This window comes from Cupressus sempervirens, chromosome 3 (genome assembly GCF_028749045.1).
Source record: "Cupressus sempervirens isolate cs-2001-9-10 chromosome 3, ASM2874904v1, whole genome shotgun sequence".
NCBI classification, from domain to species: Eukaryota; Viridiplantae; Streptophyta; class Pinopsida; order Cupressales; family Cupressaceae; genus Cupressus; species Cupressus sempervirens.
Window position 1 is genome coordinate 547284728 of NC_143120.1, and position 15480 is coordinate 547300207.

Here is a 15480-nt window from a genome sequence, read left to right on the forward strand (position 1 = left end):
GCCTTTAAGAGGGTTTGAGACCATTCTTTCCAGCAATGTTTCCACTTGGGCTCACACTAGGATCAGCTCATCACATCCTTTTTCATGGTGGTTTCCCCAACACAAGGAAACAAACAGCCTCTTGATCCTTCCTTAGGGAGCCCCCATGCCGGTGCATTCTTGCACAACCTCCTTGCGATTGCGGCTCGTGTCCACACCCACCCCTAGAGGTTCTCAGTGACGACTTGGGGTCTCTTCTTACCCTAAAGGCTAGCCCTTGGTTTTGGATTTCTTCCCGATTATTCGAGATAGCTAGGGTGGTGGTTTGGCTTCTCTTCTTAGTTCCTTGTTCTGGTTGTTTCTGTTGCTTTTGTTCCTTTCCTTGGACAACATTTGGTGCTCCTTCTACTGGCTTCTCTTTGGCCTAGCTCTTGTAGTCCCTTTGACTGGTTTGGTTGCCTTTCGTTGGACATCAATAAATTAATCTTATCTCTTTAGAAACTTCACAAAATTGAGCTCCTAGTCATCAAGATGGGAGTATCTAAATTATGGTTTTAAATGAGGGACATGACATCAAGTCTGTCAAGTAACATATGTCAGGTAGATTTTAACATAAGGGGGCTATTTACATAAGAACGGTTATCAATGTCCTATTTTTATGCATGTGCATGTGTCTATTTTACATTTTCTGTAGCAAGAGTAAGTCACTATATTTTCTGGTATCGTGTTTTTATGAAATATCGTCTATGAGAACAATTTTGTGCTCAGTTGAATGAGATTTTATTTTCACATGCAAGATGATATTTTTTTGATTATGGATAGAGTATCTAAGTGTGATTATTTCTATTGATGCTGCTGGGGCAAAATTAGGTATTGTATTCATGTGCAACAAATTTATTAGAAGTAAACATAATTCAAGTAAACTGCATAATATGTATGTTTTTCTCTTACAAGATTTAATCATGTTCCTTCTCTTTATAAAACTAGGCTTTGTATTTCAAATGAAACAAACAGTACTACGTACCAGGCCTGGATGCTATTTTTACCGTTTTCCTTTTGGTGGAGATAAGGCATTTCAGAATAAGATCAACATCAGTAGGTGCAATTTAATTTTCAATAGGTAGAATTTCCAATTGTCTAATGTATTTATTTGATCCAGTAAATTCTAAAATTCAATGTCACAAATTTAAGTAGCAGCTCAACATCTAATCTTTGAAGTTTCATACTTATCTTTTCAGTTTTCTAAATGTTTGAATACGAGTTTCTTGAAGGTAACATTCAACTCTGGTATTTTTTCATAGATGGAAGTGGTCAAAGATGTTTTGGTAGGCTGCATTGTGAAATTGTAGCTTGAAATGTTGAATTGTAACTTCTGTATTCTTTCGTGTACTCTATTATTTTTGGGGAGATTATACATAATTGATGATAGGTTTCTGGTTAAAGTTATTTAAGAACTTTAAAATGAAATTGGTACTATGTTTTTTATGTCTCTTTTGCTGCTAATTTTAATTTATCTTTTAGGTGCTCAACTGTAGTGGAATCAGTAGCTCCACCACCACCACTGACATCTTGTTGTCAAGCTGAACAAAAGCTGCAGAAAATGCGAATCCAAATTGGGGGACCACTAAAACAGCCTCCCAAACAACACACTATTTCAGATTCTACGGCATCTGATTCTGTTTGGGGAAAACGTTTTATGGTGTCTGATTCAAATACAGTTTTGAATCTTCAAAATGACTGTTCCAATGGAAGTGAGAATCGGCAAGTTGAAGGATTAATTGAGGTGATTGTTCATTGTACAAGTGATTTTGAGATGGTGTCAAAGAAGGTTTATATGAGACTTCGGCGTGCTCGCCTATTAGGAGTTGAGGTATTTTAAATTGGATGTCCTATAATTTGGCTATATCTAGACTTAGATTATTAATCAGGTTTTGTCTTTTATATAAAGTGGCATAACTAGAGCATTGTTTCCATTCCTTACTCATCAAAGAGAGAATTAAGGATTTGATTGTCATATTCATAGACATAATCACATTCCAGAATTGCTAAAGGATCCATAAAATTGGAGCTCTGTTTGGGTTCCCTTAAATGCTACCTTGTATCTTTCTGATCAAATGAATCCTAAAGCCGAGAGTCTACGTACAGTTAAGAAGCTACATATTACCTTATACATAGCCAATGATTATCAAAGTGTGTGATTCTCCAATTTAAAGATTAAATGATACTACGAAAAAGATGAAACAATCTCTGCTTACAATTATCCAAGGCATTTTTGTATTTTCAAACAGCTGTTTTGTCCATTCATAGTTTATAGTTACTTTATACCTTCCCCACTGTAAATAAAATTTCCAAGTGGCTGAGTTTTCCAATCTTAAACTGCAGGATAGAATTTGGTGCAGAACCATTAGTGTTTGGGATCTTTTTCTATACTTGATGTGTCCATGTCACATGGCTGTGATTGTACTTCTCAAACTAGATTCTAGGTTTGTGTTTAACTGAACTTTCTTTTCTCTCCAGGGTGCCGGGAAAACTTCTTTGTTCTTTGCATTGCTCGGACAGGGAAAAGGAACCACAGCAGTTAGGCATGAGGGGATTCTCCCTGACACCGAAGTGCATGAAGGTATAAGTGGAGGTGTTTGTTTCATAGATTCAGCAGGAGTTAACCTTCAGGTATGCAACCTCTTAAGAATAATTCTTCTTTTCTGCGGTCATGCTAAGGCTGTTTTGAAATTATTATAAATGCAGTCATGTTGTGGTTTCTCGATCTTAGGTATGTTCTGAGTTATACTTTTTTGCACAATAGCTTTTATTCAGTTATAGTTTACCAATTTGGAGGATCAATAAAACACTACCAAATAGCCCTTGGCTTAACCATGTTAGTCGTGATCTCGCATATGGTCCACTTAGTACCTTCTATATATTGTCTATTAAGTTTGTCCACTCACAAATAATTTCTTCCTTTTACCCATATAGAGGTTGGTGTACTAGAGACCCTATTGTAGTGTAAATATAATTGGTGAATCTAAAATTAATCTTAGCTCCTTTATTGATTTGTTTTCACGAATCTCAATCATACAAGGGATAATTTAGCCTTACTTAATTGGTGGAACTCGTGAATCTTTCCCTCCCTTTGATTGTATGGTTTAACGAATTTCTCAATTACCTAAGGGCTACAATATGTTCTACCGTGATTGGTGAATTTTCTTGTAAACCTCCTCACCGTGGGATTGTTTTTGCTTCTCCTTTAGGTTTCTTTTAGTTTAAGACAAATTTTCTCTAGGTGTTATTTCTTTGTATGGGGAAATTTTGTTGTTTCTAAACATTCTTTCCTTTCAGTACCTTGTTTTACTCACTACTTATAGGCTCTTTAAATGCTACAATCAAACTCCCATAATAGAATTTGTAGAAACCTAACGTTGTCCTAACCTGACCACAACAAAACTTACTATATCCCAAGCATTAACTAAATAAATCATTTATATAATTAACTCATCCATCCTATCATTCCCTCTATTAAATAAATTTACATTATTTGATTAAATACAACTTTATAGTCCTTTTCCACAAGGATTATATGTAAATCATTTATTTAATCCTCCTTTTATACTTCAAATCCTTCTAGTTAGTGAAATCAAAATAATAACTAATCTAATCCCTTGCACATGCCTTAACGTGCTTAAATTAACTACACCCCTAATCCCACTTATCATAAAAAAACTATGACGCATTTGACCGAGAAATTTAGCCCATGTGACTCACACGTGTGAGAGTTCACATGTCTTAATATTCCTTCCTCTTGTGATCTCTCACACATTCTATATGTTACACATTGATATCACCTTTTCTTTTTCTAAGGTGTCGTCAGAAATATCAGAGGATACTTTTCTAGAAACTAGTGAAAGTGGACTGCAAAATTCTCTTCCCAAGTTGTCTTCATGTGTCAAAGAACACCTTTCCTCTGTCCCTTTTCCCTATATATTCTCCCATGTGTTTGAGAGAACTCATCCTCCACCATTGGATTTGGTCAAACAAATCAAATCTCTTAATCTTTCTTCAATGCCCCTTATCTCAAGTACATCAATATACCAATGACACTTAGCAACCCCTTATCAACTTTTCATGTATCCTCCATCACTCATCTTGATATCAAATCTCAGTTGTCTATTTCCTATCTTCAACATCTATGAGTCCAATTGTTTTCAAGCCAAAATCAATAAGATCCAATTATAAGGTTATAATACAGATTTTAGAAGCATTCACATTCCACCATCAACACAAAGAGCACAAGAAGAGGTTCCTTGTGGTCCATTGAAGGCTTCTCAAGATTATTGGGCATACATTAGCACATTTATTGTGTTCTTGCTCAAAAGAAGCTATGATAGAGGGATAGGTATAAGATTTTTTTGATTGCATTTGCATATTTATTTTCCCCCTTATTTTGTATTGTATACAAAAACCATCCAATCTAGAGCAATTAAAGGAGAAATTTAGTGGACTGATTTCAGTGTGCCTATAGCAACCTCGGGTTAATACTGCATGGTGAGATATGTTGTCTTGCATTTTGTCACCACAAAATGTAGGTAATAGTACGCAACTTTTTTAACTTAGTTTTGCTTTTTTTGAGATAATTCATTATTTAATTGGCCAACATTGATCAATCAATCAACCCCAATTCATATAATGAATCTTTACTAAAGACTTTCGTCAAGTCCTTTTTGTTTTTCATTTTATTAAACCCATGCTTGATTTTTGAAGCCTTCAAAGTCTTTATTTGTGTTTTTGAGTGTGTGTTTAGTTGCTTTTAATCTTTTGGTTTTGTCCAATCTCTTGCATTTGGTTTTCCCTTCGATTCAGTATATTTTAGGGCTTAATCAGACTTGATAGTCAAAAGATAGGATCATTTAAGCGTCCAAAAAGTGGATTCTCCAGATACAATTGCATATTAAAAATATCAGTGTTATATTTTAATGTTGACATTCACTTTTTACATAATATAACATAAATATTACTTTTTGAATAATATTTGTACATGATATGTAAACTATACAGTATAAATGACATTTTTGGCCTCTTTAAAGTGACATTAACTCAAAAATCAATTAGACATGTGTTAAATTGGTCGCTTAGGTTGTGCAAACTCAATAACCTCTACCATTGGGGTGCAAAGACTTCCAGAAGTAGGAAAATTCTAACTATCTTTCATGAATTTGAGATGGCAATACAAGCTACAGTCAAAATTTCTAGTCTATGTATCACGACAATCGCTCCCAGTCAAAGCTTCGGGTCTGATTACTTCTTAACTCACTACACTCTATTATTAAACACACAATAATAACTTGAATCAAAGACAATAGGCACAAGTTACAGTCAAAGCTTCTAATTTGCTCTATCACAATTGCTTCTAGTCAAAACTTCGAATTCAGTTGCTTCTTTTATTCACTTTTCTCCCAATTCGTACTACACAATCAAAGTTACGGTTGTAGAAGTTTGGCAAAGCTTTCTTGCATACAACAAAAGATGATTTCTACAATGAGGGGGCACTCCTTATATAGGTAAAGGAGTTGAGAAAAAGATGGAGGAAAAAGTGGGAGCAACTCAACAAACTTTGACCCGGCATAACCAATAAGAGAAATTATTAGATTACATGTCATTACACATGTAAGTTGTATTACATGTAATTACAGATTTTCATGTAATACATCCTCTTAAATTACAAACATGAAAGAATAAGAATAAAGATGGAAGAGAATTGAAACAATCGTATGGATTGTTCTAAAGGGCCTTGTACTTGGCGATGCAATCTCAGATGATAACAGGATCGGGAGTTCCTGTATTCTATGCCACTGCATTCACCTTGATAACCATGGTGTTGCGTCTTTTGATAGCCTCTGACTCTCTTTGATGAATTGTCCGTTGTTATTTGAAATTTTGATGTGACCAAACTTTTTGTTGTTCAAGTTGTCGTGAATTCTCCTTTGTAGATTGGCACATTCTGGAGTCTTCGACACTTTGAAAACCTTCTTGATGGTGTTAGGATGTAAACTCAGAACAATTTTTCAACAAGCATTTGTAACTTTTTTTTTTTTTTTTTTGTAACAAAGTACTTGGTGCATGCCCACACGAACTCAGGTTCTTGGACAACCATTGGGAAAATAGATACCAAATTAAATACCACTTTTTTGATTCGAAGCACACCTTCTTTACTAGATGTCTTCATTCTTTATATAAATTCTAGCATATCTTGACTTGCTGCAACATGAAAGTTTCAATGGGACTGAATCCATCATTGGAAGATATGGATTATGACTCCATGATAATATTGGCAAAATGGATCTCTAAAGAACAATTTATGTGGAGTATTGATTAGATACTCATGGAACAAATGCAATGAATCAGATATGATATGGAAAGTACATGCGGAGGGCTGACCTTTAATGAAAAAAATGGGTTCTTTGGATGTCATTACACGTAAAGTAGATTACATGTAAAACGAACATGCATTTAGGTTTAGAAGATGGAAACACGTAAATGGGAACGAAGGATGAGATTGCATGTAAATGTGGTTAGAGGGTGAGATTACATGTAATATCATGTGGAGAATGAGATGCAGTGTGTCATGACATGGAAAGTGGAATTACATGTAATTGCTCTTGAAGTGTAATTGCTTATGAAAGGAATGGATGCAATGTGCCTTGGCATGTAATGACGAATATGGAATGAAATGATGCACTTGCACGAGATAGTGGAAAATGGAGTGAAGTGAAATGTGCTCAAGTTCTTGGGAAAGAACTTGCAATTTCTTCCAAATGAAGAAAAACGAGAAAGCAAGCAAACAAAAACACATACCTTTGGTGTAAAACTCATTCATGTCAACAAACAAGTTGCTATGAAATGCAAATTCAAAATTGGAGTTCGGGGAAAATCCAGAAGTATGAAAATGAGAATTTTCATCATTTTTAAAGAAAAAATGCACTTTTCATGGCATCTATAACAAGTGTGCAACATCAAGCTAAAATATGCATGAAAATAGCGAGATAAGCATGAACTAATGAGCAAGTTTGAAAATGTCCACTTGGAGATCAAAGAGCCAAAATGGCAAGAATCATAAACTTTAAAGACCAATTCTTCAAATCCGGATTCTCAAACAATAATTTGACTTCTTCCATACTTGCATTCAAAAAATATTAATGAGCAATGAAGGGTCAAATTTGACATGAGAATGCCAAAAACGTAGTCTCCAAAGGCAATAGCATGCATTAAAACTCAAAAACAACCCCTATTGACCCAAATGTATGGGTTGGAAATGTCATTTTTTGAGTGTTTTAAGCAAAAATTTGCCCTTTTCATGCAAAAATATCGGTCGTCTTTGCAAAAACGTGGTTCACAAATGCATATAAATTGATCGTTTTTGGCTTGGGAAAGCAAAGACAACTTCCCCAAATGCTAATACATGGATCCAAATGCAAAAATATGGCTTCAGAACGCATCAAAGTGCATAAAAAACCCAATTTTCTGGGCGTCTTTAGCAAAAATGTGATTTTTAAAAGGCATTAAGTGAAACATTTTTGACATCTAAAGGAAAAAATGTGTTCTTCAATAGCATATATATGGATCGAAACCTCAAAACAACTTATATTTGAGCAAAAAAGCGATCAAAAATGCCCCAAGTTTGGGCATTCTTCATAAAAATGTGGCTCAAAAATGCAAAAATTGGGGTCTTTTTTGTTTTGGATACGCACAATCATGACCCCCAAATGCATGTATATTCATTAAAACTCAAAAACATCCCCCTTGTGATGGATTTCAAGCTATTATATGGGCAGATCTAAGCATTTTTGATGAAAAACATGTTCTTGGAGGAGGAAACCATCAAGTTTTTTGCCCTTGAATCTTCAATTTCGGGTTCTAGGAAGACATGCATGGAGTTAAAAGACAAATTACACCTTTTGGGAGCAATTACATGTTTTAAAAATATGTATAAGAGCCTCCCCATTCAAATCACACCTTTTGGATGCAAGAGCATATATTGAAAACATATGTAATGGAGTCTATAAGAAAAATCACACCTTTTGGATGCATATGCATATATTAAAATTTGCTCACAAATGACCCTTAGTGCAAAATCGCACCTTTTGGGAGTCACTGCAAATTTAGAAAACACTTAATTATGCACGTCTCACCTTTTGGGGGTCACTGCAAATTTAGAAAACACTTAAATATGCATGTCTCACCTTTTGGGAGTCGGTGCATATTTTAAAACACATGTAATGACAAGTTTAATGTGTTTTCAAATGATCTTTTCATTGAAAATTGCACCTTTTGGATGCAATTACATATTTTTATGAAAATGTGCTTGTAGACATGTTATACACAACTTAAGTGATGAATTAAGCACATGTCAATTTAATTTTTAAAGAAATATTACTCAAATGGGTCATAAATAATACTTACATTATATAAATAAATATATAATGTGCAAATATCTTTTTAAAGGTAATATTTATTAAGATGTTTTTGAATTAAAACTCAAAAATTAAATTAAACTATATAGTTAATATAGTCACTTAAGTGAAAAATTAAAAAGCAACTCAACTTAAAAATATAACATGAAGTGCTCTATAGTTACTTTAAGTGAAAAATCAAAATGATTAAGTAACTTTAAAACATATCATAAATTGAAATTATGTAATATTTTTCATAAAGTGAATGTCAACTTCAAAATATAGCATGATATTTTAATTCGTGTAGTTGCACCTAAAAGGTCCACTTTTTGAGCATTAAAATGGTCATAACTTTTGATTGCCAACTCCAATTCAGCCCTAAGATTGAATCGAAGGGAAAACCGAAAGCAATGACTTGAGCAAAACCAAAGGACCGAAAGCCAACAAACACACTAAAAAACGAGAGAAAATATGTTAAAGCCTTCAAAAATCAAGTACAAGCTTGACAAATAGAAAAACTAAAAATACTTGACAAAAGCCTTCAGTAAAAGGATTAATTATATCAATTAGAAATGATTGATTGATCAATAGTAACCAATTAAATAATGAACTAAACTTAGAGAAATGCGAAACTAAGTTGAAAAAGTTTCATTCTATTACCTAAATTTTGTGGTGACAAAATGTAGGACAAGATGATTTGCACTTAGGAAAGAAAATAACATATGCAATAGCACCTTTAGAATGTGATTTTGCATTAGGGGGATTTATTTGTCTTAAAAATGTAAATGCAAGGGAAAGTAAAACATGCAAATGTATGTTGAGAGTCCAATTATGCATCTACAACCAAAACGTTGGCTTTCCAAGACAAAATAAAACATGTAAACGCATGTTTAGAATCCAACCATGCATACAAACTCATTCAAATGCCTTTGAAGAACACGTTTTTGAGCATTTTCTTCCAAAAACACCTCAAAAACATGCTTCTCAAGGGCACTTTGTCGTTGGTAAACATTGTGTAGCAATAGGGTGTATGTTGTCAGTAAATACCTTTCGGGAAGGTGCTTGTTATGTAGCCGATGACCCTTTGGGAAGGTTCTTAGGAAAGTATTTATACACCCTTCGGGATCATTGTAATCATCATAAGCATAATGCAATGTCTTTGGCATATGCGAATAATAAAAGGAGTATTGTTGTTCTTGTTTATTGTCCGTACGCATTAATCTATTTACCCCGTCCAATAAACATTTGGTGCCGTTGCCCCATGAACCTAGAACGAAGGAGGAATGAAGACTAATGCCAAATCAGCTTAATAAGGATAGAAATAAGATAAAGGAAAAAGATGGAGTATGCACCGCACAAGAAAATTTAATTTTGGCACAACAGGCCGAGCGCAGATGGAGGTTTCTGCGGATAGCCGATGGACACTGAAGCACAGAGGAATTGTTGAAGGAAACTCGACAGCGGGTGGAATTGGTGGAAGAAACAAGGGACAAATTTTTGAATCTGTATTCATCGAGGGAAGAGAATTAACTTGCATGGCTCGGAGTGCTGAGGGAGTACGAGTGTGGAGTGACCTCTTCGTCTATGATATACTTCCGGAACAGAGAAGTCCGCTTAACGAAGACCCTTCTTCACCAAACAATGCAACTGATGGGAATAAGATGTTTGCTCGAAACAACGTCAGTGTCGGAGTGCAGAGCGTTGGTGCCGGAATACAAAGTTTTAGTACTGGAATACAAAGTGTTGGTGTTGGGATATAAAGCATTGGTACCGGAGAATAGGGCGTTGGTACCGGAATACAAAGTGTTGGTGTCAGGATACAAAGCGTTGGTACCGGAGAGTAGAGCATTGGTGTCGGAGTGCAAAGCGTTGGTGTCATCATTCAAAGTGTTGGTGTCGAAGTGCAGAGCGTTGGTGTTGGGATACAAAGCGTTGGTGTCAGAATACAAAGTGTCGGTGCTAGAGTGCAAAACGTTGGTGTCGTAGTATCGAATAGTGCCTATCCACAAAACCAAGTAATAATGGCAGGACCAAAGGAGAATTTGCCATAGTTTGATGGTGATGCAACGATCGATCCCATCAGACATTGTAAGACATGCAAAACAATTTGGAGGGCAAATGGCATAACAAATACAAATGAGTAGGTTCGACAATTTCTGACAACCCTAAGGGGGGTAGCAATTGATTGGTTTGTCGATACGGATCCCCAAAAATTAACCAATTGGGGCAACATTAAAAAGGAGTTTATCACCGAATTTCAATTGTTGCGTGATGACAATGAAATCGTAGCTAAGATATACAACACAAAACAGGGGAAAAATGAAACAAGCCGAGTATACGCTAGGAAATTAAAAGACTTGATAAATAAAATGAAAAATAAGCCGACTGATGGGCTACAAAAGAGATGGTTCGTTGGGGGACTACATCCGAAGTTACGGAAGAAAATAAAGATTGTGCCACCATCATCATACACTGAAGCATACAATTGGGTAATGAACTTAGAAAGTGAGCAGAAAACAAAAAAGAAGAAGAGGAGTAGCTCATCTGAATTAGATGATGATGTATCTTTGGAACAAGAGAGCAGTGATGACGAAAAGGGCAGCAAGAAGGTTCGAGCCCTCCAGAAGGATATGATCTGAATGGTGAAAGAATTTAAGAACATGCAGAAGGAGACGAATGGAAACGACTTATTGTGCATGGAATGTAAGACAGAAGGTCACACAAAGGGATCTTGTCCAAAGAACCTGTTCTGCAAGATCTGCTAGATCATGGGACATTCCACAAAAGAATGCCCCTTCAATATGAAAACAAGAGGACCTCAGCAAGTGCTAACACAAGAGGCTTCCGCGTCAGAAAGTGGAAACACCAGTAATGTGGGTGCTACATCGGGAGGGTACAAAAATAATCGACGAGGGTAAGACAACAACAATGCCAACAATAATAATGGGAGCTGCAATTGAATTCAGTACGATGCGAATGGCCACCCGATGGTACAATGCCGAGTATGTAATTTGTGGGGCCACTTTGCCCGAGACTGTACAATGGCAAACACACCAAAATTGTTATGCAAATGGTGCGGTCCGGGGGATCATGAAGATGCCAAGTGTCCAAAATCAGGAGTCAATTTGATTACCGTTGGGACAGACGAAGAGGAGATTCTGGTAATCACACAGAAACAAGCAAAACTCTACCTCGACCTGATGGAAGAAAAGAAGAGATTGGAGGAAGCACAGGTGGAAATTCAGAAAGTAACGTAGGCGGAGAAAGCACACTTGAAGGACACTATCGATACCTCAGTAAGGAATTGCGCCGAACAGAACATCGTACGACAGATATTACAAACTGAAGTACCATTCAAAATCAACGATCTCCTGCTCACAATGCCTCAACTCCGATCGACACTCACGAACATCGCCCCGTATACTAAATTGCCAGCAGAACAAGGAAGAGAAAGGGAAAGTGGCACAAGTGCAGAGGATCCAATGCTGCTAGCCCTCTCAGCCAGACGACATCCAATAGTCATCGAAATGGGAATTCTGGGGACCATTTTGACAGACACGATTGTGGACAGAGGGTCCGGTGTCAATATGTTACCGGAGGACACTTGGAAGAGGTTGGGAGAACCGACGTTGTGGCCACCTACATTCCAAATTATTAACGGCGGACCATCACGGGATCAAACCGTTGGGAATCCTGATGGCACAACCAGTGACTATCAGAATGCAGCTGTTCCTGCTTGACTTCGTCATCATCTCGTTGAAGAGGAGAGGATATGACGCCATTCTAGGCCGAGGACGACTTGTACAAGCAAGGGTTAAGCATGACTAGAAGAAGAATACACTATCAATGGAAAGTAGGGGAGGATGATTCACTATTGATTTACACACACAAATGGTGGGCAAATAAGCCGTGTCATTTGATTCTTAAGAAGAGGATGAAGGAAAGCAGTGATTGGAACCCAATGAGAAAGGAGTCCTACGGTTGGAAGGTGGATCGACAGATGATGGTTTGGATTCGGTGAATGGACTTTTCCACTAGTAGATGGAGGATTACGAGCTCTTTCCAAACTGTAATATGTTAAGGGTCGACAAAGGTGAAAAAGAAGAGGAAAATGAATGCCTGAAGTAATACAGAGAAGCAAAAGAAGGAAAGGCGGTTACGGCTGAAGCTGATTGGAAGAACATACAGTACAAACCTAGAAAAAGGAAAGATCCCACTGTGCAGAACACAGTGAACGGACCGCGCGTAAAGAAAAGGTTACAATGCACCACGAATGTATTATAAAGGTGCTGACAGCAAGAAAAACACATCGTACAGTCTACATAGGAAACAAAGAGTAAGGGTTTAATAAAAGCTTTAGCAGTACGGAGTGGGGGTTCTAAAATCAAGAATACAGTTATTGACGGCAAGGAGTGGCAGTAGATGAAATTCATGGTACCGAGTGTTGAGAACAAACGAGGAGATATGGAAAACTTGAGGGAAAGATTGTGTAACTTAAATAAACTTGATGAGCGACGACTGTAGGCACAATGGGCCACGAAGGTGACACAGAACAAAGCATGGCATGATAGACACTTGAAACTGAACAAGTTCCAATTGGGGCAACTGGTGTTGAAGTATGATAGATGGAACGAAATCAAACCAGGCAAGTTTAAAGTCAAATGGGTCGGGCCATACTAGAGCCGAGAAGTAGTGGAACAATGAAGTTGTGGAATACCAAAGGTAGTCAACGACTCAAACCTCAAGATGTACCATGCCAGAACGACCTCGTTGTCAAAGAATGACGAAACTCGGAAGGAGAATTGATTTTTTAAAAAAAAAAAAAAAGTTTTGAAGGATAAAACGACTGATTGCTACTGTACGAATTTTGGAGATTACATTCTCTGTTTGGGGGTCGTACGGCTTTTAGAGGTTGACTACTTTGTTTGGTGCCGTATGGCTTTTGGAGATTGACTTCTTTGTTCGTATCGTACGGATTTGGAGCCAATAGATTTGGAGGTTAAGTTTCTTGATTGTCACCGTACGGATTTAAGGGTTGAGTTTTCAGTTTGCCACTATATGGATTTAAGATTCCTGGTTGCTGCCGTACGGGTTTGAAGGTTACAGTTTTATGTTTGTTGCTGTACGGATTCGAAGTTAAATCCTTTGTGGGCATCGTACGGTCTTTTTAAAAGACCCCCATACCCGTATAGAGAAGGCATGAATAATTTTTGTTATGTTTTATATGCATTTTTTCCCTGTACCGTACGACATTTGAGAAGTCTTGCAACCGTACGGCTTATCACATCAAAGATTGTCTTGCATCCGTACGACAACTTATTGAAGCGATGTTTGATGCATGGCTTCTTCTGTAGTCTTATATCCGTACGAACCTTGCAGTCAAGATGTATATCTCTGGATATCCACCATACAGAAGTGTGACTTCTCTTGGTAGACACAGTACGATGATATCACCTGACAGAGTAAGTAGAGATTGCCGTACAACAATTACAATTTATCTATTGGACACCGTACGTACGAAGCAAACAAAGGAAGGAGTGATGACAGGGAGCAAGATAGAAACCTGTATGAAAAAGGGAAGCTATACGTCGGAGAAGTGGGAACATCTTCAATGCAGGAAGGGAGCCATTCCATACGGTGCAGTTATCAGTCGTGAGAAGTGCATGACTAGTTGATGAGACTTGGAGCTGCTGTAGGCATGCAGTGTCTGTGTACTAGAGGTAGAGAGAGAAAGCAAGTTCTTGGTAGAGTTGGTGCTCATAGAGAGACGACGGGCAGAGGCCGAGCAAGAAGCTCGGGAGGCCACAAAGAAGGTTCGGGAGGAGATGGCCGACCGACTTGCCACCCAGCAGATTGCACGGGAAATAGAGCGAACAACACTGTTGACACCATAGTTGGCATAATCGCCGAATAATCGGCGAGTTTTTACTAATCGCCGAGTTTTTGGGACTGGCGAGTTTTTCTCAGATTTAATCGCCAGAAAAAATCGCCGAGTTTTTGTGAAAAATCGTCGACTAATCGCCGAGTTTTTGCAAAAAATCGGCGAGTTTTTCAGAAAATTTTTTTTTTTTTTTTTTTTTTTTTTCAAATTTTTTTTTTTTTTTTTTGGTTAAAAAAAAAGGCAAAAAGCCTATATATATTATGTAAGATAGAGAGTTACAATATGCTAGTAGAGCTAGGAAGAGGAAAATGTGATTGTAATGATGTTTTTACTTCTAGTTTGACACAAATTATTTACTATTATGCTTCCCACCATCAGCATTCAGCACGAGAATGTGATTTTGAACTCATTAGATGCATCTTCTCATTGAAATTTGCAAAAAAATGTATTTTGAATTAAATTTTAGCGGTTTTTTTAGGTTCCCGAGTTTTCCCGAGTTTTTTTTTAAAATGGCCGAGTTTTTCCCGATTAAACTTTTGGGGGGCTCGGCGAGTTTTTGGATTTGGCGAGTTTTCCAACTATGGTTGACACAACTCAAGGAACTTGCACAAGGGAAGTAGGAGGTAGAGCAGCAACTTTCAGCAATGCTTCAGGAGAAGGAATCAACACAGAAAGAATGCCATGAGGTCACATTGATGTTGAAGGAGGTAGTGGAGGAGAACTCTCAGATCAGAGCTGATTTGAAGGTCCGGATAGAACAAGTGTATCAGCTTCGACGCAGCCGGTATACATAGTCTGAGACACAGCCTTCTAGTTCATGATGTTTATGTTGTTTTATGAATAAATGTAATTAGTTGTTTTGAGTTTTGTTGTGTTGTCATCCGAAGATGACTTTTCCTTTTGGGGGGATGATGTTGTCGGTAAACATTGTGTAGCCAACAGGGTGTGTGTCGTTGGTAAATGCCCTTCAAGAAGGTTCTTGTTACGTAGCCAACGGCCCTTCGGGAAGGTTCTTAAGAAAGTATTTATACACCCTCCGGGATCATTGTAATCATCATAAGCATAATGTAATGTCTTTGGTATATGCGAATAATAAAAGGAGTACTATTGTTCTTGTTCATTGTTTGTATGCATTAATCTATTTACCCTGTCCGATAAACAATGTTTTGACAAAAAAAG

At 37.1% G+C, this 15480-nt stretch overlaps 1 protein-coding gene across 1 annotated transcript in view; it reads left to right on the plus strand.

Annotated features, from left to right (window-relative positions):
- The window catches only part of LOC149567584 (lipase class 3 family protein), a 270367-nt gene that overhangs the window by 220511 nt on the left and 34376 nt on the right, over positions 1 to 15480 (plus strand). Inside the window, exons 11-12 of the mRNA XM_089820827.1 lie at positions 1501 to 1849; positions 2497 to 2649. Of these exons, the coding sequence (XP_089676953.1) occupies positions 1501 to 1849; positions 2497 to 2649 (502 nt within the window). The remainder of the gene's footprint in view (positions 1 to 1500; positions 1850 to 2496; positions 2650 to 15480) is intronic.